The 27265-nt window shown below is 42.4% G+C and overlaps 1 protein-coding gene across 1 annotated transcript in view; it reads left to right on the plus strand.

Annotated features, from left to right (window-relative positions):
* Positions 1-27265, plus strand: part of LOC310928550 (uncharacterized protein) — a 131569-nt gene that overhangs the window by 73880 nt on the left and 30424 nt on the right. The window contains exon 3 of the mRNA XM_083891130.1: positions 26588-26632. Within this exon, the coding sequence (XP_083747256.1) occupies positions 26588-26632 (45 nt within the window). The remainder of the gene's footprint in view (positions 1-26587; positions 26633-27265) is intronic.

Here is a 27265-nt window from a genome sequence, read left to right on the forward strand (position 1 = left end):
AGGAGCTATTTGTGGCTGTACTGTGGTGTGTTTTTACCAGATTCCAGCATTAGCCAGGGTTTTAACCTCGTCGGGTGAAGGATACAAAGGGAGTGAGGGGCCGATGCTTTGTCTCCATTTGTCTTGTTTCTGCTCTTGGCTTTTCTCTCTCCATATATTTTGCTCTGCGTCATTGCGCTGACATGGAAATATGTGTTTGTTTACTGTCTGTGTGACATGTCGTATACTTACACATTTACTTAGGGCTGGGCCGTAAATCAAGAATATGGATTCTTCTTCTATCATAATAATGTTCACTATTTAGTTATATAAGTGTTTATGCACAAACACACTTTGAGGTGTAATCCATGTCCTAATAAGTCTGTGTTTAACAGGTGTTTTCTGTCCATGAAAACGCTTAAAGCCACAATTTAAATTCAACTCAAGAGGAACGATCTGTCTTTAATCATCTGACATTCATCATGATAATTATCAATATCACATATATCTACACAATATCTTTTATAACTACAGTATCTGTGCTATTCAAACCTCTATTTAACGATTACATTAGTCTAACAATACACGTTAGACCTTCTTCTCTCCCTCTACAGACTCTGCTCTGTACGCTCGTACATGCACATACTGTATATACCCCGTGACTGTGTGTGCGTGTGACTGTTGAAGACCTTGTGGCCGAGGCAGCGTAGGGTGGCCTGTTGACACTGAACCACCATAGCAGGGGAGCTTCCTTCGCGGCAGCTTATAGAAAGCAAACAAGCTAATCAGAGCCAGCGCTGCAGCCCCTTTCAACTCTGCAGTCACTCAGTCAGTCGGACGAACGGACGGACAGAGGAGAGCGGGTGACAGTCGCCGCTGCAGAGGGAGTTACAGTTACACTGAGACGGGTGTGTGATGTGGGTCGTCTCGACTTTCTTAAAGGTTCTCTTACAAAGTCCTGATTAGCAGCCCATTTTTCAAAGATTTGCACTGAAAAATAAGCTTATACTTTTTTTTAAAGAGCAGCTTAAATCATGTTATAGCAACCTGACCTCTAAGTCTATATAGTAGCTGTCCTATAAAAGACTTTGATCACGTCCCATGAAGTTCATCAGGAGTGTTATATTTACACTTTTTTGCAGTTTTTGCAGCTTCCATCATCCAGATGACTTAATGAATCATATTTTTGTAGAGGCATTTGATTTCCCTTGCATTTTATGCTACCTTACATACATTAAAAATACATGGATGGTTAAAGGCAGTACCCTAAAGGCCCTGGTATAAGTCTCGCGCGTCACATACCACATGAATAACACAAATACAGGAGCTTTTACGACTTAGTGTTGTGTGTGTTTGTGACATCAGGTGGAGGTTTAAATCTTTCCATAAACATTAATAAACACACTTTCTCTTACCCCCACGCTGCTCAAAGACCACAGACAAATAAATCTCCTCAAATTAGCTTCAGTCTTTAGTTCACAGCATGCTCACCTTGACACAAGATGACCTTTATCTCACCTGATCACCCACTGAGAGTTGTAAAGAAGCTGCTTTTAGACAGGTTTGTTATCACCACTGCGCTATCCTTGACCCGCTGAGGGCTAACGGGAGAGAGCTAGGAATAATTTATGTGAACCCTGTTCTTGTCCCCTGAACCCTTTTTCTCAGTGTCAAATTGTGTGCGTGGATTTTGGTCCTGGTCATATCTTGTTCTGTCAACACTCTCACGCTCCACATCCCGATCGCACTCCACCAGGGTGAGAGAGACAGTGAGAGAGAAAGCGGGAGCGCTGAGAGGGAGGGATGTTCACATCGCCGCTGCGCTGTCTCCCTGCTCCATGACAGAGGCCATTTGGCAGCTTCGTTATCTACTCTGCTCTTCTTCACTCTGGGTTTGGCCTCCACCCAAGGCCATGACTACATGAGAACATTTACATTTTCTCACAACATGTACATTACTATAGAGTCAGCTGAAGAAAGCAAAGCTGATTTAGCCATTCACACAGTCATACAGCACATTTATGTACAGCACTTTTCCATATACACATACCCGTTCACATGCTGCGGCACAGCCGTCAGGAGCAACTCGGTGTTCAGTGTCTTGCCCAGGGACACATCGGCATGTAGACTGAGGGAGCTAGTAATCAAACCTTCAGTCTTCCCAGATGAGCCATTGGTTGTAAAAATCAAGATGGAAGCTGCTGACCATTTTCTGCAAATACAGCCAAATCTCAATCTGATGCAAAGGGAAGACAAAAATAAGAAGAAAATAGAAATAAACTAAGTATTTTAAATACGTTTGTGATTATTTACTCACGTCATTTCTGACAAATGTCTCTGACACAAGACTTTTGTTTTGTTAGGCTGTGTGAAAGGAAAATATATGAGTGAAAGAATAAGTTTATTCTGAATGTATTTGTGGCAACAGGTGAAAATCAGGCAGCACGTGAAGTTTATTCCTTAAAGAGAAAAGAGAGTGGTCCTATCGCACATATATGTTAGTTATGGAGGTCTACTTACATACATTAACTTGTTTTTATGGTCAAAAACCTGTTAGTTGCTGTAAACGAGCCGATAGAAATCTCTCCTCACTAAAGCTCTCGTCAGCCGTGCTGTTTCAAACTGAAATCTCACCCCCAAAAGATAGACTGTGTTGTGATTGGCCAATACCTGGAATTGATGTAATTAGCACACCAGCTCTCAGAAGCGCAGCTCCCCCCTCTGGAACGGTGGATGCGCTGCTACTCATTATCAAAGCATTGTTTTAACAGTGTCTAAGAATAGCTTCTTCACGACTCCCCACTGCAGTCCCTTTTATGACTTTGACCCGGAGTCAGACCCAGAGTCAGAAGACACTGTCGCAAGTGAAACACCTCCAAAACGGACGTTATTCTTCTTCTGCGGTTCAATGTACGCAACTGGATGTGCGAACCTGTTCGAACCTTCAGTGCTTCATAAACGAGGTAATGGCGCAGATACACACAAAAAAAAAACAGTGTTAATTGGTACTTCCGTTCTATGGGAGCTTTAATTCCACATCCAATATGGTGTGGTTCCCTTTATTACATTATTTTATCATTCTTAATATGAAGAAATTGAACGGGAAGAAACAAGCACTCACTCTGTGCTCATACATATCATACATCCATATGGAGCTGTAACCGAGAAGCCTATCAAACACAGTCCTAAGTGGAAAAAGGTGACGTGCCCTGTCACGTAAATGCTGTTTTTCACTACCGTGAAAACGAAAGTCCTCGCAGATGTCTACGTACAGCAAACATGCTCGTTATCAAATCAACGGCTGCCTCCTGTTCAGCCTGGTGTTTATGGCGCTGGTAACTTAAGAGCACTATTGAATCGAGAGAAATAAGGTTCCTTCATGGCCGTGCAGTGTGTTGGTGTCACATGGATTACTAAAGCATATAAAGAACACATCACAACACAGGTCCCTTAACTCTCTTCAGATACTGTTGCTCAGTGGCCCAACCTGCAGCTTTGTTCAAACAAACATCAAAGGAAGTGAAAGTTAAAACAACTTGACAGTCTGTGTACGGCCGCAGACCCAACCTCAAATTCTGTTAACCTGAGACACGCACAACAGAGCGGCTCCTATTTGCTTTTACATGCACACCTTCCTCGTTCCTGCTGCAACTGAGCCTTCACAGGCCTAACTCACCTCAGCAGGATCAGTGCAGGATGGAGAGAGTCTGCCCATGACCGGGGCACTCACTAATATCAGATGAGGGTGCACTACCGTTCAAAAGTGTGGGGTCACTTAGAAAAATGTCACTATTTTTTCACTGAACACAGCATTGAATGAATCAGAAATACACTCTATACATTGTTAATGTGGTAAACGACTATTCTAGCTGCAAACGTCTGTTTTTTTAATGGAATATGTACATAGGTGTATAGAGGTCCATTTCTCTCCAGTGTTCTAATGGTACATTGTGTTTGTTAATCACGTTATAAGGCTATTGGATGGTTAGAAAACCCTTGAAAACCCCATGTGCAATGATGTCAGCACAGCTGAAAACAGTTTTGCTGGTTCTTTGACGAAAGGCCAAAATTATTATTTTGAATAAAAATCATTATTTCTAATCTTGTCAATGTCTCGACTATATTTTCTATACATTTTGCAACTTTTTTGATGAATAAAAGTGTGACTTTTAATGGAAAACACCAAAAAATTGTATAGGTGACCCCAAACGTTTGAACGATAGTGTATACGTGCATGTAAAGTGTTTGGCGTACATGCACACATTTACTGTTCATGGTTTCAGTAATGGTAATTTATTCTTTATAATGGAGTATGGAGTAGTTCATATGCTCCAATACATTTTAAATCCATACAAACTGAATATTTAACTGATCACAAATCAAATTGCAGCAGTATCTCTCTCTATCTATCTCTAGTTCTAAGGCGTGAAATATGTCTGTCCCGTGTGAAAGTCTGTGTCTGAAAAGCAGCGCAGCCCCCAGACTCACAGCAGGTATTTGTCTCTCAGTGTTGTGAGTCATGGTGTAAGGATGCGCGGGACGCTGGAAGCTCTTCAAACAGAGTTTGTTTCTGCTGTGGTGAGATGAGTCGAGAGAATCTGGTCTCGGCAGATTAAAGGAGCAAAGTGTGTGACGGGTACACAGAGAGGATCTCAGCAAGAAGGAGTGTTCACTTATGATATGGTGTGTGGGTTCTGTGAGGCTATTTAACAGAGTAGATTCAGGGTAAACAGGCAGGTTTTCTTATATATTCAGTATACTGTATATAGATAGATAATATACTACTATATCTATCTATTATAATCCCTATTCTTTGGGCTGAGGGGTGCTGCAATACCAGCTTGTGGAAAAAAACTGGACAAATTATGTACGCAAATTATCCAGGAAATCATGTGCATTACAAAAATACACTTAAGAGAGCATGCATTTGATGTTAAATGTAATTATAAAATCAAGACAAATGTCATAACATGCCAGCGTGCACCACCAGGACATGCCGATGCAGTTGGAAACAGGAAACAGTGAATCTGTGGCTCATTATAGGACTCATAAAAGTCTTAGGCCACCATACGATTATTTGTTGTTTAAGCGACGCTATAATGACCACACGGCATAATTATTTCTCAATCACTTTATTGCACCACTTAGAGAAAAAATACGGGACACATTTATGCTGTTTTAAAATAATAAACTTTTCAGAAATATCTGCCTCTACAGGTTAAAGTGTCAAGTATTTAGTGTGACTTATCAATACATTTGAACAATAGCTCGACTGTGGAGTGGAACACTAATTAATGTTATTGGTAAAAACCTGTGATGTCTTATTATTTATTAAAAAGGTCTATTACACCAGGTTTATTGAAGACAGATATTGACAGCTAAAATGTAACTTTCAGACACATCATTCACACAGAATATGACAGACATAAAAACCACAAAGTGTACAAACGGGTACGTTCATACATCAGCAAACAGAGAACGTATTTGAGTTAACTTTTAACATTCAGCGTTCACTGCACACTAAGATACAGACATCCTGAAGCGGCCATCTGGTTGACCGTGCAGCTGCACTGTGTGACACCGGCCTTTGGATCAACTGAATGATACGATGCCTGCAGAGCCGTAATGAGGGAATCCATCAACAGGTGGCGAAGAGTCAGTGCAGGAAGAAGCAGGTGTAACTGTAAACTGTGACATTTAAAAGAAAAGAAAAAAGAAAAAAGACAGTCCAGACAGCGCTTAGAAACAAAAATGCAAAGGGAGCAATTGCAGCAGTTTAAAATAGTTCTTCAGGGCAAGCATTTCTTTGGTTGGAATCATTGAAACATGGAGAAAATGACTTGTTGACAAATGAGCAGGGAGGATGATGAATAGAAAGACCTCGGGCACGACGACTAAATCATTTCCTTAGTTTTGCACCCCAAATTTCCTGGCACATTTTTTTGGAAACAAGAATGACCTTGAAAAATGACGGGGTCTGGTTTTTTTTTCCCTTACATGGATTCCTTCTATAGTTAGTCCAGCCTCATATAATGTGCCCCTTTATCCCTCTCTCTCTCTCTTGCTGTGAATGTACTTGAATCTGCTGCTGCTTTAGGACCATTTTGGGCATAAACACTGAACTTTTCAGGACCAGAAGACCCTCATGGAGGACATTTTAGTTTAGAGCTAAGATTTGAATTGTGGTTAGGTTCAGGTTTGGGTTATGCATTAACTTTTTGTGGTTATGGTTAGGGATAACACTTTGTTCAGGCTGTCCAAATGAATGGAAGTCAATGCAGGGTCCTAGAAGAATAGCTATGCCAATTTCTCTCTGTGTGTGAGAAACGCACGCACGCACGCACGTGCGTGCGTGCGTGCGTGCGTGCGTGCGTGCGTGCGTGCATGTCTGTGTGTGTGTGTGTTCTTGTATGTGTAGCTTTGTGGGGAAAATGTTTTGGTCTTCGCATCTTTAAAGGGCTTTATGGTGGCATGGTTTTAGGGTTTGTGTTAGAATTGGGATTAGGTTATGGTTAGACATTTAGTTGTGATGGTTAAGGTTCAGGTATGGGGCAAAGAATGCATTACATCTATGAGGATCCTCACTATAAATGCACACACACACACACACACACGTGTTTCCGAACAGCTGGGCTGGTCCCACTGAACCAAAGCACCATGGATGGCTGCTAATAACCCACCCTAATAATCCTGATATTACTTAATGTTTCTTCTGCATTCAGTGCTATTAAATACCCATTGTAATTGCAATGCCAACAGTTAGTGGTATTATGACTGTGGCCCCAGAGGTGGGACCTGATTGCTGCTTGTGCAGTGTGCAGTGGTCTAGTTCAAGCCCTTGGGTCGTGATGCTTGATGATTACAGAGGGTCCCACAGAGGTGAAGCCCAGAATGGTGCTCACTTAGCAGGGCATATGGTGAATAAGCACTGGGCGTGTTGCTGGAGCTCCAGACTGGAACGATAGGAAATGTTCACACAAGCTGGAGACTGTACTTTAACCCAACTGCACACACAGCATCAATGTTAATATTCGCTGTGCTTCGTTTCCGCCACACTTTGCAACATGGGAAAATCCTGCTGAGAGGACATGCAAGACAAGTAGCTGAGCATTAAACACACATTCGATGCTGTTCACTCGTCGGCATATTTGACTCTTAACAGTGTTATGTATCATTTCATATGTAACCGTATCATATGTAAATGTAATGCCGCTGCAAAGCTGCTCACACTGTGATTTCACAAGTGTTTCATCCCAGATCAATTCTAAGTTTAAGATCGCATGAGGCTCAGCATTACATGCCTTGATTGCACCACTCTTGAATGCTGGGCCTAATTGGCTGCACGAACAAATCTCCCCTGGAGGACGGCTGGATATTCGCTGGGGACTCTGGGAACTTTACTGGAAGCCATTAAGGAAACAAGACATTTCCGACCGCAGGGAACTACAAAAACGCCTGAAAAATGAAGAGAAAGGAGAGAAAAAAAGAAATGCCTTTGGGCTGAAACGTTAAGAAAATGACTGTGTAGTGCGTGCACGTGTGTTTGTGCGCGTGCATGCTCTTGTGCATATGTGAGGCCTCTTTGTCCAGGTCGCGTGCCAAATTACAGGGTGGAATAGTAATGGCATGGCACTGAACTGTGTCAGCTCATGTCAGTTTCTTACACTTCACTGGAATACACACACAAACTACAGGGAAACACACACACATGCACACACTAAGCTTCTTCTGTTGTCTAATCACCTCTTTCCAGTCAGGTCCCGCAAAAATATCGTCGTCCATCAATCATTCAATGTCATCAGGTTTCAATTTTGAATGTCAACTTGTTCACCCCCTGTTGCAGCGCCTGTTTCGCATCTTCAAAAGCTCAGCGTATGCGCGGGGGGGCGTGCTGTAGGGGAGCTGTTAGAGAAGAAAACACAGTTGTCATTTTCAGAAGAAGCCCAGAGAACAGTTTAAATCCGAATCCCGCTGTCTTCATGTCACTTTCAACTCCTGCTCGAGAGGCTGATGCAAAATCTTCATTATAATTGATGCATTGCATGAAGCACGGGGTTGCGGAGATTATAATGACACCTGGAAGTAATTGTGTTTCCCTCTTTCTTTCAATATTTATGCATTGATGAATTATTCTAAGCATGTTCCCTATGTTTATTTCTACAACGGTGTCTGGATGAATGGCAAAGCAGCCATGAAAGTGGAGAGATTAGACAGAAAAACTGTCTGAAAATGTGAAATATGCAGCTACTAATGACGCTGCAGCAAACTCAAAAGTCCAAGTTTGTAAAACCTAGCCCTTTAGGCTTCTCTTTTCATACACACCACCACAAGCACTGATAAGTGCAGCATAATATTTTTTATATCTGTCATCGTATGCTGTTAAAAGGGAGTCACACAGTGAGGAAGTTGCCTTTTGTGATATCCCTTCCCATCATAACACACAAGCTCTGGTTTCCAATGGTTGTGTTTGTTGTGATGTCTTGTGGCACCAACACAAACAGACACAGTCTGCACGAGGCCCAGGGCCTGGTGGATTTGTTTAGTCTTGGTTGGCAGGACACAAGGACTGAGTTTTGGTGAAGTCTGGATGTATGCTTGTTTCATCAAAGAAAACATGCAGGGGGTCACAAATTTCCATGAGGTGGTTTAACCCCTTGTGTTAACTGCAGCATGTGTCCAGTGAACTCAGCAGTGTTGAATGATAATGTTGATTTATTACTTGTTTAGCCAACAATAATTATAATAATAATTGTAGATTTTATTTATAGGTATCTTTCAAGACACTGTAAAATCATGTCTTTCTGTTGGGGTCAAGACCCAATTTAAACACTGCATATTTTATCTGTAATTGTTGTAAAAGATAAAACACAGCAGCAAATGAACCTCTTAATCGATGAGTCCTTTGGTCAATGAAATAGCGAAAGTTAATTGGTATTTCCCAAACCTCAAAATGACAACGTCCTCAAAAAATGTTTTGAATAATTCACAAACCAAAGCTTGTAGCAAAACAAAAAAACTAAAACTCCATGGAAACAGCCTGAAATCATAGATTTTATTTTTAAAAACTCACTAAAAGCCAATTAGTCATTTGAGTTCGTCACAGATTAATCATCCTTTAACAGATTAGCTCAAGTTAAGGGCTTCAACCAAGGGGTGGTACTTGGTTATTTTTGGGTCGGTGGCTGAAAGTCGGGTCAATTGATCCACCACTTTATTTAGACTCGAGTGAAATGTCTTGACAACTGCTGGACCCACTGTCATTGAACTTAGTACATATACTCTCACGTCCTTCTTTGGAGGAATAGTGATTTCTTCACATTCAATGATCTCATTTTCAACTTTCTCAACTTCCTTCTTATATGACCCAAAAGTCGTCCCCAGCTCAGCTTCAGTCCATCCATCTTCATCACCCAGAAAAAGGCAGGAAAACTAAAAAATAACGTGTAAGGTGAACGAAGAGTCAAACTATGCATATTCTGTTTTTGCTACAAGATGTCTGTACGTTTCCATATCAAGCTGAGAGTGAGGAGGGGGAGGCTGTTTGTGTGTCAGGGGCTGAGATATGTACTGTATGTAGAGGGGTGTGGAGTGTGCTGGAAGGATGGGGGCTGGTGGTGATGAGTGTAAGGTGACACTCTGACAAGTGGTGTTTACAAGTGTAGAATGCCAAAGAGGACAACTGTGTGCCACCTTGAACATAAGACAGAGGGAGGAGGGTGATTAGACAGGGATGTGCATGAGTGAAAGTGAGAGGGAGATGGAAGTAGAGAGCCAGGCAGGAAGAGGTGTCGGCAACATGAGGATCTCTCTCAGACTGACACCAGCTTTTCACGTATCTGTACTTAACTTCGTTATTTATATTTCTGACAACATTTACTCCACATTTCCAAAATAAAATGTGTACTTTTACTCTGATACATTTCCCTTAACCATTTTCCTTACTACAAAATAAAAGTTGAGTTGGTAACATAATGCCTGCTCGATGTCGCTAGTTGTTTTTAGCGGCAACAGCTGTTAGCCGCTCAGCTGTTAGCCGCAGATTTCGGCTCCAAGTGGACTTAAAACACACGTGAGGCTCGTTGTTTACCGTGTCCGTAAAACACAGTGTGTCTTGAAGCTCCACAGACTCCAAAAGCTCCAAAAACTCCAAAAGTTTCAAAAATACAAGCTTTTACTTTTACTTGTAATACTTAAGTACATTTTATATCAGAAAATGACTTTACTACTTTACTTATTTTTACATTTTAAAGGTGCCATATGTAAGAATGTGGCCAAAAACGGTTACTACATTCAAATTCTAAATACATAGGTCTTTTAGGTTTCGTTTTCTGACGTAACTGGCAACCCGTGGCTGCTCGGCAGCTGAGACTCTACTGACTGCAATGATTGGTTGACGGCGGTAGGTGGCGCCACATGTCAAAACATGATTTCAAAACATAAACATGATTTGCAGTCTGCAAAAGATTTGTTTTAATGCAAATATTTTGGCTGTGCTGTTGTTGTTGGTGAGTTCAGTTTGTTATATGAACATTATTCCTGAGTCTCTGTGACAGTTGCTTTAGATTTATTACATAATGCACCTTTAAGTACAGTAAATGTCAGGTGCTTTTACTCAAGTAATATTCTAAAAGGTGACTTTAACTTCTACCAAAGTCACTTTCTGGAAAGATACTTGTACTTTTACTCAAGTATCGCTTTCAAGTACTTTATACAAGACTGACAAAGAGCCAGAAAGAAAGAGTGAACTACGAGAAACACGGCGAACACACAAAACATGTGCACCGTAATTTCACTACCAAAGTCCATCTTGTATTGGTTGAGTGTCTGCTGGGCATCTGCAAAGAAAATGTGAATGGGTATGTGTGAGGGCCAGAGGTGACCCGTGTTGGAGGACAGTGGCAGATTTATGAGCTCCACCAACCTGAAGGCTGGAGGTCACATGTTGACTTTGTTACACGCCTTAGCCTTCATGCACACACTCACACAAACAGAGAGAGAGCATTGGTACGCACAGAATACCTGTCTGCTGATGCTAGCTTATGCGTGATGCGGTCTTGGTAATAGATAAAAAATGGAGCAGGAGGCACGACTGACATCTGTGTGAATGTTTGAGTTCCCATCTGGCCCCAGGGGGAAAATCTGATAATGTCTGATTAAGATGGAGGATGTGGGACATTAGTAAGAAAATGAGCTCTGGACCGTGGGCATAAAGAACAAAGTCAGATCATGTTGCTCTGCATCATCAATATCTATCATTGGCTAAGATGGAGGCTAAAATACCCAGACGTGGATGGATGAGAAGATGAAAAGCTAAAACGGAAAAAAGAGGGAGACGTTTCTCGGGGTCGTGCTGTTTCCCCTCTCCTCCTTATGCTGTTCATTCATTATCTCACTCGCTTTCTGCCGTCACTTTCATGGGAGTGCTTTTATCTCCTGTGGGGTTAGGGTGGTTATGAAATCCAAACCTGCAGAATGAAGGTTGAAATCAATTCAAGGATTCCAATGAGAACCTTGACGCATGTTTTGGCTACTTTATTCTCCTCCTGTCCCTTTTGATGTATTCCGGGAGTGTGACATTGATTTATTTAGTTCGTTTTAACATTTAACTTAATTGCACACTTGGAATTTGGAGATTTGCTTTAAGAAACTGAAGATCTGGCTCAGTAAGAAGTAATAAAAAAATAATAATGACTTATATTGAATAGTAATAACGGGGAAAAAACTCTCTTTCCCACATGCAACGATAGTGGCCTTTGCATACCAGAAAAGATGTCATTTCTCTTTGTTTGATTAAAAAGCTTCTATTTCAGAATGTGTGACACACACACTTTTACACACACTGTGTAAAAGTGTAAAAGATGTGGTTGCCAGTTTTATCCCACATCCCAGTCTTGATGCCAAGCTCAGCAGACTGACCCCTGGCTGTAGCTTCATATTTAGATTAAAGACATGAGACTAGAATCAGCATTCTTAAAGGGATTGTATCGCCCTGGGTTATACCACGTTTAAACAATAAACCTCTGCCCAACAATATGTCAGATTGCGCTAACAGTTTGGCACTATTTTCTGGCCCCTATCACCACGGCGTGCAAGTCACAAGTCCCAGTGTTTCAACTGTTTTTGTCAGAGAGAGAGTGAGGGAAATTAAACAAACATGTCTGACTTTGAAACGGATGAAAATCCAACGGGTTTATCTTTATGAACCAGGACATTTAGCAGAGAGAGAGGAGGTGGTGTGCACACGAGGTTAAATGTGTGGTATGCGTCTGCAATTCTCTGTCGTAAACAGGTGCTTTAAGTGTGACCTTCTCCACTGTAATCTCTGACAGACAGGTAATTAGATGCTCGAAACGCTCGATGCCAAAATCTGACTCTGGCTCTTGCCTTTATTAAAACAAGCAGAGTGAATCTGAAGGTATGACTCACAAACCCTTGTTGCTCAACAACAACAATAGATCTATTATTGAAGTAGGCTTTAGAAATGGGGAAGTTATCTGTCATAGCCATTTGACCTATTATTTGCATTTATTTAAGGTTATGGTGTAGGCCTTTCTGCAGTGAGGTGCTGCTCGACAAAGATTGTATTGTTAGGAAAACCCACACAGTTTTTTCTGTAAACCTTTCTTAACATTTTAGGAGGATGGAACTGTCCCAGAGTTAAAGAGGATGCGTGGCAAGAGCCCTAAATCACTTTTGAAATGATTGAATGAATTTCTTGTTCATTTTACCCACAAAACATAATCATAATTCTGGAGCTCCAGCTTCAGTCCAAGAACCTGTCTGCTGGTCAGACGGGTGTTACAACCACAAGCAGTTTTCTTCCACTTGACCTGGCAGACGAATGATGAAACCTGAAGTGGATCTGCTGCGGCACATCAGGGCGAGTCCAGCCCTTGATTAGTGTTTGGGTTGTGGCTGAGGGTTGGGTCAGTCTGCCATTCCTTGGATTTGGTTCAGTAAGAAGGGGTCATTAAAAGATTGTTTCTTTGGATGGCTTATCCAAATGAGTGCTTCTATCACTGAACAGAATATTTCACACATACAGAGATGTCTTTCCCTCCTTCATCCACTCTTGGCTTCACAAATGAGGGAGTTTCCAGGAGCAGCTGAGGTCGCATCACACAATCTCAAGGCTGGATCGTGTTCATACCGGGTGTAAAGAATAAATCCCATTTCATCAAATAGTAAACACGTGCCTGACATGACTAACTCTGGATGAGGCGGTCGATGAGCGTGTGTTGAGTGAAATGAGCGAAATGATGGCTTATGCACCACTCGCTCTCTCTCTCTCTCTCTGCAGCTGTGGTCCCCCTTTTTTTTTTGCCTACGTGCTCTATCTCGACCCTTATGCAAGGTCACCGCGTTATGAATGCTGACACAGTGGTGTGATTGGTCATCAGCAGTGAATACCTCTGTCATGTGCTCCCAGCTGTGTTTAACTTTCATTACTGCACATGAAGGCTATCAGACATATCAGCTGTGTCAACCATCTATCATGGACGCAGCTGTCGCTCACACAAACTAACAGCGCTGACAGAGATGCACAACTCTTAGACACACACACACACACACACAAGCACTGAAGGTGCATGCAAATCTCACACACACCTTCATAGACAACTGTAAGAAGTTCTATTTTACAGTTAAATTGAAAGTCAAAAAACATTTGTCACCCACTGCCACAGCCATCCCAGCCATGTCCCCTCCCCAAGAACATGAGCAGCTGATTGGACCAAATATGGAAGTCACCAATTGGATATAGTGACGCGATAAAGTTCACACTGGGGCAAGGCTGCACCTGCCACAAGAGGGGCAACACAACACAACACACACGCATAGACACACACTGCACTGTTACACACAGTAGTAAAAAGGAACGTGGCTCATGTTACATCAGTAACATCACAGCACCGACAGAAACCCTTGCAGCGAGGGTGTGCATTATGAGGCACCGTGAAACGCTATCCTCCTTACGCTATCTGCATGTGTAAGTCCTCGAAATAAACAGGCGATCATCTTTAAAAGGAGCAGTCGATAACCCTCGTGTTCAAATCCCAAAGAGTTTATGAGCGACCATGAAGACGGCAACGCTGACACACACAACACGGACGTCACACTCTGAGTTTATGGCCTAACAGGGTGCAGCCGCCACTCAGGTGACAGTGATGATACCATATTGTACGAAGAGTGGCGTCTGCAGTCGCAGTGGCTCGTCATCATTTCTTACTTGTTTCATCCTGTTGTATATCAGTATACCAATGTTGACAAGGATTCAAGGATTTTTATTTGTCATGTGCACAGCAATACAGTGAAAAACATGCAGTTCACATAATGGATGTCATATACAAGTCTGACTGTACAGCAGTGACAGTGTGTTTGTTTGTGTGCGAGAAACAGGCAGAGGGAAAAGATTGACTCATGCTGTTGTAACAGGAAAGCATTAGATAAAGAAATCACGTGTTGATACATTTTCCCCATTGTGGACAATAAAGTTTAACCCATCCTAACCTTACTATTGTGTTGAGCAGATGCTAAAACATTGTGTGTCCACACGCATCCCTCAAAATCACCTCTCGATGTGTTTTCTGTGATTGGATCTGAAGACTTAGTGCTGTCCTCTTTAATCAGATTAGTCAGGGTGTTTATGTTCATTCTCAGCACTGAGAGAGTGTGAGTGTGCAAACTCCTCGCACACCTCATTTGCTCCTCACAATTTTTCATGGCGCACAAATATACATACATACATATACTGGCCTCAGAGTTGCTGACATCTGGGACATCTTTTCTGGATCAGTTTGTTCTGTGTGTGCACACATGATGGCTGTGTATCTGTCTCCATACGTATGTATTTTGTGTCTTGTTGCCAGTGAGCCAGGACCTCCTCAGTGTAGATGCATCCACTCATGCTTGTTGTTCATGTATTTTACCATCAAATGATATTTCGGTTGCCTTTCTCGCCGGTTAGCATGGAAACCATAAGTGCGGAGGATGTGCTTTATTCGTCTGAGTAATACGAAAGATATTTACACGTTTCACTGACTGACATGGCATCTGCTGATTAATGTTTGTTCATCTCATGTGGTGCTGCTTATTTGGTCACATGTTTCTATGACTGGCTGCGGAAAAATCATTCCACATGAATGTTCATTCGCAGCCTTCGATTCTTGATCCACATGTATCAGATGGCTATGGAGATCATTTACTCGAGTGGAGGGCTTTGCATGGGGAATATAATTATCAGCAGACGAAAAATAATAAAGAATTGGCACATAATGGATCAATTAAGCCATCGCCAGGCCTGGTGAACTTATGGCGCGATGGAAAACAGGAGAAAAAGTGTGGGAAAACTTCGTCTTGTTGCAGGAAATTTGTGAGAGAGTCTGTATCCATCAGTAGGAAGTAGGAGCAAGTAGTTCACACGCATCTACTTATTCTACATGATAATTCAATTCAAAGTATAGATGTCTGCTGAGCTCCATTATGATAAAAATCCAATCCAGAGCAACAGTGCTTAGCTTAGTTGCGTGTAATGGCTCCATGCATGAAGCCCACTAACTATTTAGTTCCTGACTGACAGCTTTGATGTTGTTTTGATTTCACCTTGACTTCAACAGAGGCTGTCATTAGCCTGTCTATTTCAGGTGTGAGAGAAACCAGAGCATGAACATAGCTTAAGGTAAGAGGTTAGGGCACGAGGTGAGACACCTCTGCAAAAATGAAGAACGCTAGGTATAATTTTAGAGATTTGAACTTGATTCCTGTCAGCAGACATTGCACGACAAAGCAGAGAAAAGCTGTTATGGTTAAAGATGGAGGTGAATTTGGATTAACCCACCTTTTAAACTTTCACACCATGTTTCCTAAACCATGGCCCACACAGTGCCACACACATATACTGACGTTTTCATTTGAAAGTCAAGGTGATTAGCGCACGCTTGTCTTTATTCCTTTACAGTAGAAGAGCCACCCCCACCCCCACTCCCTCCACGACTCGCTCTCTGGTTTTGTTTTAACTTGTTCCAGAGTGTCAAACGAGAACCACATTTTATGAATGAATAAAGGACACAAAGATAAAAGCGTTTTATCCTGTAGCAGACCACCATTAGACACAGACTGGCACCGGGCAAAACCAACACTTCACACCATCCTTGTCAAATTACCGCTCTACACGCTGATGCTGCTTATGTTCATCACATTAAAGCAGGGTTTCTCAATGCCCTGCATGTTTTAGATGTATTCCCTGCTCCAACACCCCTGATTCAAATGGTCAGCTCTGCAGAAGCCTGATAACCATTCAGTCATTAGAATCAGGTGTGTTGGAGCAGGGAAACATCTAAAACATGCAGGTCAGGACTGACCCCGCATAGAAAATATGTCATTTTGGATGTTGAAAACACAATTGTCGTGTTAAAGCAAGGTGACCCATGTATATTTGTAATCCCTGCCCAGTGGATGCCCACACCCACCCATTATCTACAGCTTTATCCTCCACCGGAGGTTCGCAGGGGGTGCTGTGCCTATCTCAGCTAAGATAGGGTGATAGGTGGGGTACACCCTGGACAGTTTGCCAGTCCATCGCAGGGACACACATAGGGACAAACCACCATTCACTCACACTCTCACACCTACGGTCGATTTAGAGTGACCAATTTACCTAATCCCCATATTGCATGTTTTTGGACTATGGGAGGAAGCAGGAGAACCCGGAGAAAACCCATGCAAACTCCATGCAGAAAGGCCCTTGTTCCAACCGGGGTCTTCTTGCTGCAAAGGCAAGATCGCTAATGCTGCATTCCAGGGACTTATTCTACCTGGATTGTACGAGCTCCTACTTCAAAGCGTTCCAGCAATTGAAGTCGAATGTTAGAAAACATGGACGATCGCGGCGATTTCGCTTTATGTTTGAAGAGGCATTTTGACCGTCAGCAATTCAGTCAACTTGCATACACAAGCGAGCCGTATATGTAAAAGCGATACATATCGACGTCATGAGTATACTTACCGTAGCCCTACATATCTTCATGCTAACAGATAACAATGTTGACATAATTTCACGCCATAACATGAAAAACAAGTGGTGATAAAATTGCTCTACATGCAGTAAAGTTTATAGCCTATTCATATGACTCCATGGGCGCCGCCATTATTCTTCGACTTCATTTTGGTGAAGTGGGGGTAGGCCGATCAGCCCCAACTTTGCGAGTAGGAGGTCCCACTTCGACAGGCATTCAAGTGCACTTTTTCTAGTTGGAGGTAGGATAAGTCCCACGTCCAACTGGTTTGGATGGGCTCTGCAACGCACCATTACCACTACGCCAACTGTGTGGCCCCCTGTAACAACACACCTGATTAAAATGAATGAGTCGTTTTTGCAGTGTTTGATGACGAGCTGACCACTTGAATCAGGTGTGCTGGAGCAGGGAAACACCTAAAACACGCAGGGCAGTGGGTCCCAGAGGACCAGGATTGAGAAACCCTGTGCTATGGGACTCGCATTGGTTCTCAAATCTGACAGAGGTGATTGGTCAGAGCAGGGTCACCAATAACCACTGCTACATCACACAAGGCTGAGAGAACAACACAGAAAATATGCAGGTATTTGTACTTCCAATCTGCAGCCTTATAGGGCCAGTGTGTGCATAGAGGTTTTGGGATTACTCATCTGCGTGTTACTGTGTTTGTTCACTTAACATCCTCTTGAGTGCTCAGATTCCACCATCTGCGGATAGAGTCGCTGCTAATGGAAGTACCACCCAGAATAGTGCTGAGAACCAAGCCTCATACACGCCAGCATGCCCAGCGTCAACAAACACACATCAGTGTGTAAATAAGTTGTATGTGTGCACCCGCGTGTGTTATTCACCTGAAGCCCAAGTAGAGTTTGTTTGTCTGAGGTCAAATCATTTAAGGCTTTGTCACGCAAGCCACCCCTCTTCACTCAACCCTTGAACAAAGATGAACAGAAAGTCAAAAGCTCTCAACATGTTCCAGGCTTTCCAGCGACATCTCCCTCCTCCGTTGCTGTAGATTAATGATGTGCAGTGACACCAGGGAAAGGAGCATGAGCTATTGTTTCATTTCATTTCACACTTAAAAAAAAGTAATTAATGAGATATAAAACATGATTGCGTGAGCAGCATTTTAGTTTGCACTTAAACATCCATGTTGCTCTAATGCTTGACGGTGGGAGCATCTGATGCTTGATGTCGTGACAAACTTCCTAACAAGAGTTGTTCATGTTGATATTGTGATGTCCACTGTTGTTAGGCGCACGATGTCCAACAAAAACACACATAGCCTTGTTTAAGAGGTCCTTCTGGACATTGTAGTGTTAGTACTGATTGCGTAAAAGCATAGCAGGCTAATTAACATCAGAGTGTGCTGATTTTAATATTTATCACTCTTTATGACTCTATAGATAATTTTTAGCCATTGACAAAGTTTACTTTAATGAGTGTGTCTGAACCCTAGAACACTATCGCTCAAATTCAAAACACCATCACTAACGCTGGGTGATTTTTACCCGAGATAATAAATACATGCAATAAAAGGTACTTGTCATCAAAATATATCAAAACATGACAATACATGATTAGTGTTCTTTTATTTTAAACCGTGCCATGTCTAACAAAATGAAAGAAAAGCATCATGAGGAGACCATATAAAAATGCTCCACAATTACTGGAAAATTAGGAATTTGGGACCAAAAAAGTAATAATAATTAAGATAAAAACTTCATTTTTTCATAAAAATCACATAAATGTATTTGCTCAGCTGAAAACCACCCAGCAATGGTGTTCTAGGGTTGAAAAGCATCAGTAAAGCGATAAGATGTGTGATTGACATGAGGATGACGGGATAACTGTTCTGTGCTGGTTTGAGTTTTAACATTAAGCTGATGCAGGTGTAGCCTTAAGACAAAAGCCCTAGTGGCTGCCAAACGTTGAGTCCTGTGGTCCAACTTTGTTGTGATCTGCTCTTATTTGCTGTTCTTGCTGGCTGTGTTTTGCTAGGCCACTCTCACTGTTTTGACTGTGTCTGTCTCTCTGTGTGTGGGGCGGACTCGTCTATGCCTTCACCTCTCATTAGCTGCAACATACGTTGATACTGAGGCAGCTTTTCAGCACCAAACTACAGCTCAACGCAAACCACCTGCCGAACATCGCAAGACCAAACCTGCCCCCAGAAAGCCGGGGTTTTACTTCTCCCATCCCTTGCATCCATTATGCAAAAACACATGCTCGGAGTTTCCCACAAGCAAAGCTCCTCACTCCGAAAACACGAACGGACCAACTGTCAGCGATCATAGCAGCACAAATAAATGAAGGCATGGTCAGCTTTTCATGGATTGAGCTCATTAGGGCCAAAGGAACAAAGGAATGATGCAACAGACATAAACACCTAAACAAGCATGCAGCTGTAGGAGCACTTTCTCACACACAGGTTTACAGCAGCATCGCTCAGCCTCGATGGAGCATGTCACGAGAACTATATGTCGATCACACGTGTACGGGCATGAAAGAGGCGTCAGGTCCCTCACGCACACAACTCGGAGAAATCCAGACCATAGTCACGCAGCATTTCGACGTGGTACCTGTGTGCTCTCAGCTTCTTATTTTCTTGTCTCTAATGATCAGCTGTAGATGAATATCACAAATCCCTATGCTTCAATTTAATCTTTCTATTCTTCATTGTTAGGGCCAATTCCTATCTTAACCCTCAAGCTCAAACCTTAATCTTAACTGGCCCTCAAAACCAAGTGTTGAGGGTTATTTTGTTATTTTGCCCTTAAATGCAGATACGTCTTCAGACTGTAGGGGGCAGAATAACGCGAAAGCTGCGTCCAGTCTGTCGACTCCAAAAAAGAAGAAGAAGAACACATTTACGTCATGATTATTTATTGATGATGATGATACTCATACAAATACCACAACCACGGTTACTGCACACCACGGCTTATTGAAAAGTAAACGATAACAAACGATCGCTTGTCCGCACCGGCCGGCTATTGACAAAAGATTGTAAAATAAAAATAAATGTTCCGCAACAATGACGTCAGTAATCCATAATATGGGCCTAAACTAAGATAATTCAGGGGTTTTTATAAGTTTTATATCTCTATATACAAAGAAAATACTTAAATTGTAATGTACTCGTTTCGCTGCTCTCGGCGCCATCTTTGTTATGTCAAAACACGCAATGCATTCTGGGTAGCCCTTGCTCCCAAGGTTGGTCTTGGAAAATCTCAATATTGAGGGCGATACAGCCCTTAAACTCGCCCCTCAACTTAATTTTTCTGAGAATCACATTTTTGAGATTGAGGATTAAGCAAGGAATTGGAATTCACCCTTAGAGCATTAAAATGTATTATTAATACACATGTTGGCGTTGAAAACTGCTGTGATTCCATTTTCTTTAGTTTGAAGCTGTTTTAGTTTCTTTGGTCTGTGGACATCACGATACATTTGGAATTTTGAGGATCTATTTATGGACAAAACAACTACAGTGAGTGATCATTTATGAACATAATCATTAGTTGCAGTCATATTACATGTACTTTTATGTTCTCATCCTTGCATTAGAACAAAGTGGTTGACATTTTGATGGTTTTATGTGGTAATAATCCTAAAATCCCAGGCAGTCAGGCTCTAACATCTGGGTTTAGACAGTAGACACTTGACAGAAAATATTAAAGGACATATTATCTCTGTTTTGTAATTTTCACAGATTTAAAAAATAATAATAATTGAATTTGAAAAGCTAAAGGCAGCAGGGTCTCTATTAAATTCCCAAAACATATTTAAGACTGGTTTATCAGTTCAGGGTTTGTTTGTTTGTTTTTTGTTTTTTTCCAGGCTTCTTGTTTCTAGAAAATGACATGTTCCTTCTGTTTTCTCTTTGTGGCTTCAAACAGAGCAGCAGTAAAACCTGGTCAAATGCAATTGTGAAACTTTACTTCCACAATATGCTGATGGGGCGAGTAAGACTCATTATCCTATAAAACTGTGAGACCTCAGAGCTGTGGATTATGAAATATGTGGAATGTCTCCATATTTGGGGGGAAACATTTTGTAGCACAAGCTGAGAAAATGTAAAAAGAAAATTGATGTTTGATATTTTGAACACCTTGCGTACACATGGTGCAGACCTTCATGAAAACTAACACTAGAGGACTTGAGGTTGGATTTTCCTTGTCGTTTACCCACTGTGAGGCTGAATAGATATAAACCCAGTCTGAGCCATTAAACCCCATCTGACCCAGGGCTAGAGAGATGCATGGCAGCTGGAGAATGAATCACCACCATGTGAATCACATCCGCTGCCTTTTTTCTCTTTCTGTTGCTGTTTACATCCACAGCATGTGTCCTGTATCTTACTGAAACGAAAGTTGAACAAACACGGGGAAACGATGACAGACCGGCTGACCTTAGGAAGAAGGAGTTTTTGTTTCAGACAAAGAAGCTTAACAGCTGCACCAATCTGTGCAAAGACGAGACAAAGTGGAAGACGGGAATCCTCACGATCAGTAAACAATCTCAATGATGGCAATTGGCTTGGATGGCTCATTATGAACAGATGACTTCTCTTTTTTTTTTTTTTCAAATACAGTTAAACAGATTACTTGGTCTTTTAAACATGAAGTTGCGTAGAGTGAACTTCTTGACCCAAATGTTTGGATTTTATTCGTCAATTCTCTGGAGAACAATATTTTAGACACTGTTTAGGTTTTGATAAGAGAAAAACTCCACTTTGTTCTTCATCTTTATGCAGACGCGCATCTATCGACACCAGAGATTAGATTAGAAGAAAATCTGCTACTGGGAATTTTTTGAAAGAAAGGAGAGAGGAGATGCCAGGTGTAGAGACACATTGCCTCCAGCTAACGTGGAAGCAAGACGTTGACCTTCACGACTTACACCCTTCCTCTCTACACCCCTGCCCCACTTCTCTCTTCCTCTCTGGTTAAATCAAATGTTCCCCTTCTGCATGAGGAGTATGCTGAAGTCGGGGGGTGGAGGAGGGTGAGGAGGGTGAGGAGGGTGGGTAGATGGATAGATGGGTGGATGTAAGACCTGTGGTCGTGGTACATATGGAGTATCACATTCTGCTATTTTCATTTGGCTCTTTATTGCTCCCAGTTGTTGGGTTAAACAAAATGGGGCCTTAAAAGCAGTGGTGGTGGGGGGGGAGTGTGGTGGTGGTGATTGGTGGGTGGGTGGTGTGTGTGTGTGTGTGTGTGTGTGTGTGTGTGTGTGTGTGTGTGTGTGTGTGTGTGTGTGTGTGTGTGTGTGTGTGTGTGTGTGTGTGTGTGTGTGTGTGTGTGTGTGTGTGTGTGTGTGTGTGTGTGTGTGTGTGTGAGACGGTGTGGGGGAGCGTTGACCAATCCTCGGCTTTATTGTTCTCTGGAAGCGCTTTGTTTGCGAGAAATGTCACAGTAGCTAAATCAAGCTGTGCCACAGCTATGGGAAACAGATTAAGGCTAGAAGGTGACTGCGTATGTGTGAGTGTGTGTGTGTGTGTGTGTGTGTGTGTGTGTGTGTGTGTGTGTGTGTGTGTGTGTGTGTGTGTGTGTGTGTGTGTGTGTGTGTGTGTGTGTGTGTGTGTGTGTGTGTGTGTGTGTGTGTGTGTGTGTGTGTGTGTGTGTGTGTGTGTATTTGTATTTGTTGCCTCTTGAGGTTTTTTTATTGTGGCATAAACGCTGACCTTGTCAGGACCAGTAATCTGGTTCTTATTAACTGGTTAAAGTTAAGGACAAATATTTAATCCCATGTTTTTACCAATGGGGAAAAAACACAAGTTTTGTATCACTTGGGGTCTGATCAGCATCAATTTGAATGAAAAGACCCAGATGAACATGCAAATTTCATCTTCAACTGCTCTACTTTTGCCAAGAAAACACACAATGATGCTCTGTGGTCTTGGTCATTCTCCATTTGCAACAAAAGAATGCGATCCATGTTGTTTTTCTCAGGCTCAGGTTGTGACATTCAGGCGTTATCGTGCTCCATGTCCACTCAAAGCCGCTACACATTTCTGCATTTGTGCACATGGCTGCAGTTGCATTCATTCTAATATGAGATTCTGCATCAGTCTAGTGTTTCATACACGATCTCCAGGAGCAGTGTTTCCTCTTCAGGGTTGTGTAGGTCCTGAAAGACCTCCGTCACATAAAGTCAAGCAGACTGGAAAGTGTTGTTGTATAGGGAGCATACACAGTTGGCACATGCAGTCATAAGTGTAGGGTCCACTGCGCACTACTATAAGAGGACGTGGACATTTTCATCGCACAGACCATAACAGACCTCTGCGGACACACAGATGCAGAAAGCATGACCTTGGCCTCACCCACACTCACACTCACACACACGCACAAACACTCTTAAAGTCATAGTGGGAGGATTGGCCTGGTACATGACCTCACAACAGCCTTGGGTCTGTCTACTGTCCTATGTAAAGTTAGAGCTTTTATATGTACACACATACAGTTCACATGCAGTTCAGTGTGTGTGTGTGTGTGTGTGTGTGTGTGTGTGTGTGTGTGTGTGTGTGTGTGTGTGTCACATGTGTCCAGCGTTGTCCATGTCTTGCAGAGAGATCTATGTCCAGGATGTACTTTTCTTTCCTGCCTGACATTTGTGCAGGTCCATCCTTCTTTCTTCAGGGTTTTTCAACACCTGTAACAGTGAAGGACATGAGCATTGTGCGTCATTTTTATTTTTTTCCTTTACTTTTTGCATCTGCTACATGACCTTTTTTCTTTCCTTCCACCCTTCTGTCTGCTCCTTTGCTATCTCTCCATCTGCTTTGCATTGTGTTACCAACCGATTATATAGAGAAATGTCGTGTTCTGTCTTTGAGTCGTGAGGCCTTGACGATAATATTTGATCTCCAGAGGAAAAGGAGGCGGGGAAGACGACAAGTCAGATTTTGACAGAGTCCATTGCCGTGTCATAAGACTGCCTTTTCTATTTTGGAGTGTCAGCGTGGTATTTCCAGACCCTGGTATGTCACGACGACACAGGAAGTCAAGACTGGCACCTCAGTCACGTCCTACGTATGTTTGAGTGCTTGTTTGTTGGTCTGCATCTTAGCGCTGCTCTCTCCTGAAATAGAAATCTAAACTAAACCTCCACACGTGAGTTCCCCCTGCGCAGCTGTTTTCTCCATCACTTCCTTTTGTCAATCCCGTCTTACAGCAGCTCATCATTTCCCACCTCGGCCCTGACATGCAGGAGCAATCACATGCCCGCATTATAGTCTCTCTGACGCCCGCTCATGCAGCATTAGACGACTGAGGCACTTGAGAAGGCACTTCAAAATGTCCAGTGATTGTGTTGTACAGGGATTTTTATTGGATTGTGAAATCATGTCTTCGTCCGTCCTTAATGATGACATTAAACTGTTTGTGTTCCTCTGTCATCTGTCCACTTGGACCCTCCTGGCATTTAAACTACAGGGACTACAGATGGACAGTAAATTAGCTTACAGCAGTGCACTGTTCCTGTCAACTAATAAATAAATATCGCAGTATATCTCCCTCTCTGCCGTGCATGTTACATTTTTCTACACAAATCTCTTTTTTTTTCCCTTTCATCCCTGCCACTCTCTTACATATTTCTCTCTGCATACTTGTCCTCCCCATCTGCCTCCCCTTATGGGGAAATTCTCTGGCCTGATGTCACTGCAGAGACCTTGACCCCAGAAAGAACAGCTCCATGGTGCTGTTTATGGCCAAAGCAAAAGAGTGTGTGTTACTGTATGAGGTTTAGAAGGCTGTAAACTGTTCAGTAGGTGCTGGACACGTTCTCCATTATTATTATTATTATTATGTGTGAATTGTTCATTATATTTGCCAAAAAAAAGTCCATTGGACCAAATAAATGTGAATTAACCCTTTAACACCTAAGCCTCATAATGTGTGTCTGGACTTATTTTTGCTTATTTTCACCATAAAAGGGCTAAAAACATTCCCTGTGAGTTAAGTGCTTTTGCCCATTTTCCCAGAATCTGGAGTAACTGTAGTATCTGGCAGTTATTTACATGTTATAATAGTGTATGAACACCATAATATGTGTGTTGAATTTGAAATATGAACAGTGTTAAACATATTTAAAACAATATTTGTCTGAGTCTTTGTCTCAACATACAAAAACAGGCCAAAAACTACTTTATGTACAAGAGTTTTTCCAACTCTCTTCTCTGGCAACAAAGACACTGATTTGCCAGGCTTCCTGCAACAGCGTGAGTGAAATTACCGTAATAACCACACTTTATCTTTGACGTGCAACTTCTCAGCTTTCAGAAACCGTTGGAATTTGCAAACTTGTCGTCTGCGATACGCTTGGCGTTAAACGGTTAAATGAATTCGACAAAGAAGAATAATCAGACTTTTCATGTGTTCTTTTTATGCCTCACTTTCAGAGGCAGTAATGGATTATTGCGGTTGCACAAAAAGGGGCAGGGAAGGATGAAAGTGGGACTGGTAGACATGAGGCGGAGGTGGAGGTGCACGACTGGGCTCACTTTGAAAGGTTGGCAGAGTCAGGAAGTGATTAGCTCACTACAATAACTCCGATAATGACAATCGGGAAAACATGCTGGCAGCCACAGCCACTTAGAATCAGGAACAGCACCTAGTATGGTTCCTGTTTCAGGCTGAGTGTGGGAGGAAGGTGTCACCGAGCACTGACACGCGAACTGAAGTTTTGCTGTCAGGCTGCGTTACCTCACATGGGGAAAAATGTAGTTTACATTGTGATGGTAAGCGATGTAAACGTTAAAATTTAAACTCTGGTTAGCTGTTGAAACAATGGGTCTTGATTTTATACCCAGAGGCCAACAAAAGCGAGCTTCTGTAGATAGGCACAGCTTCATTCTGGTTGAAAACTATAGCTGACAGAATAATGAGATCATGCTAAAGCACTGAGGCAACTGCATTATGTCCAAGGCATATACATTGTAAAACATCCAGCTGATCAATGTACGACATGAAAAGACAGAATCAGAGTGTTTTATGAGAAGATCAAACTGTTTTTCAGCTTCAATGAAACATACAGTTATACAGATGTTGTGATGTGTAGCTGGAAAACGTCTGTCAAGGAGGTTTTGCGTGTCGTCTGCCTTGCTGTTAGCAGGACATAGTCATGCGAGTCATAATATATTACATTTTCAGGTCTGTTGCTGCACAGTGCTTCTGACACTGTGCAGCTAGTTTTTCTTCAAATCTCTTTCTACATCAGCTAAGCTAAATGTGGTGGTACCAGCTGCATCACTGCAGGGTCAGAGGACGGTGGTTGGACGGTGCCCAGGCAGTGATGACGGGGTCTGATGAATGTGATATTCAGCCAGGCTGACGGTCCTGGATGTTCAGTCTGACATAAAATCATTTAGTTCTTTTGGATCCGAGCTTTGTTGTTTTGTCTCATTTGAATGGCCGCTTACGTCATTCGTTGCGTAGATATTTCACTAATGTTCCAACGCACACAGAGGCAAAGCCAGGCAATACATGACCACCGGCGATACAGCGAGTGATGCGCGGTTGTTCTCTGCTCATCCCTGCAGTGCTGCTTTGAGGGATTTATTGCTCCGTCTGTGTGTTTTTTCACAGGGCCTCCAGGAAAGCGTGGACGGATGGGAAGAAGAGGGGAACCTGGTAAGTGACACTCGACACCTGCTTTGTTTGTTTATTTCTTCCTTTTTGAGTTTCCTGGAAAACAAACTCCTTCACCCACCCCCCACCCCCTCCTCTCTCTCACACTCTCACTCTCCAACACCCTTCCTTTTTTTCTGGGTGACTAGTTGGGCTCGATGGTTGGTAAAAGCAGTGACCCAGGAGTCAAGCCAGCAGATAATGGGCTGCAGTTGGCCCTTCTCCCTGTCCCTCCCTATTTGCAGCAGCACTTACTCTGGCCATGTGGTTGCACTAACTTTGCCCAGATGTCAGTCGTTCTCACTGAGCAGTAGCAGCTGCTATAGAACGGGCCTAATAAGATTCAACCTTGCCAACATCACTACTTGCCATCATTGTGCTGCTTTTTCTTTCCACCCGGATTACAACACACTCATCGTAGAACCAAATCAGTGCAGGGACAAAAGTCTTTTAACACAAAGTTTGAATCATCCAGACATAAAACAATGCAGGACTGCAGTTGTTTTGCAGGATATGTGTCAGATGGGTACATTTCCTGTCTGGTTGTGATTCAGTGTTGTAGAAAATCTGTTAAATTGTTGACTAAGTGACAGATCATCAGTAAGTTTTATTGCTCCACTTGTTCTGATTTTAGCA

The sequence above is a fragment of the Microchirus variegatus genome (assembly GCF_963457635.1).
Source record: "Microchirus variegatus genome assembly, chromosome: 6".
NCBI classification, from domain to species: Eukaryota; Metazoa; Chordata; class Actinopteri; order Pleuronectiformes; family Soleidae; genus Microchirus; species Microchirus variegatus.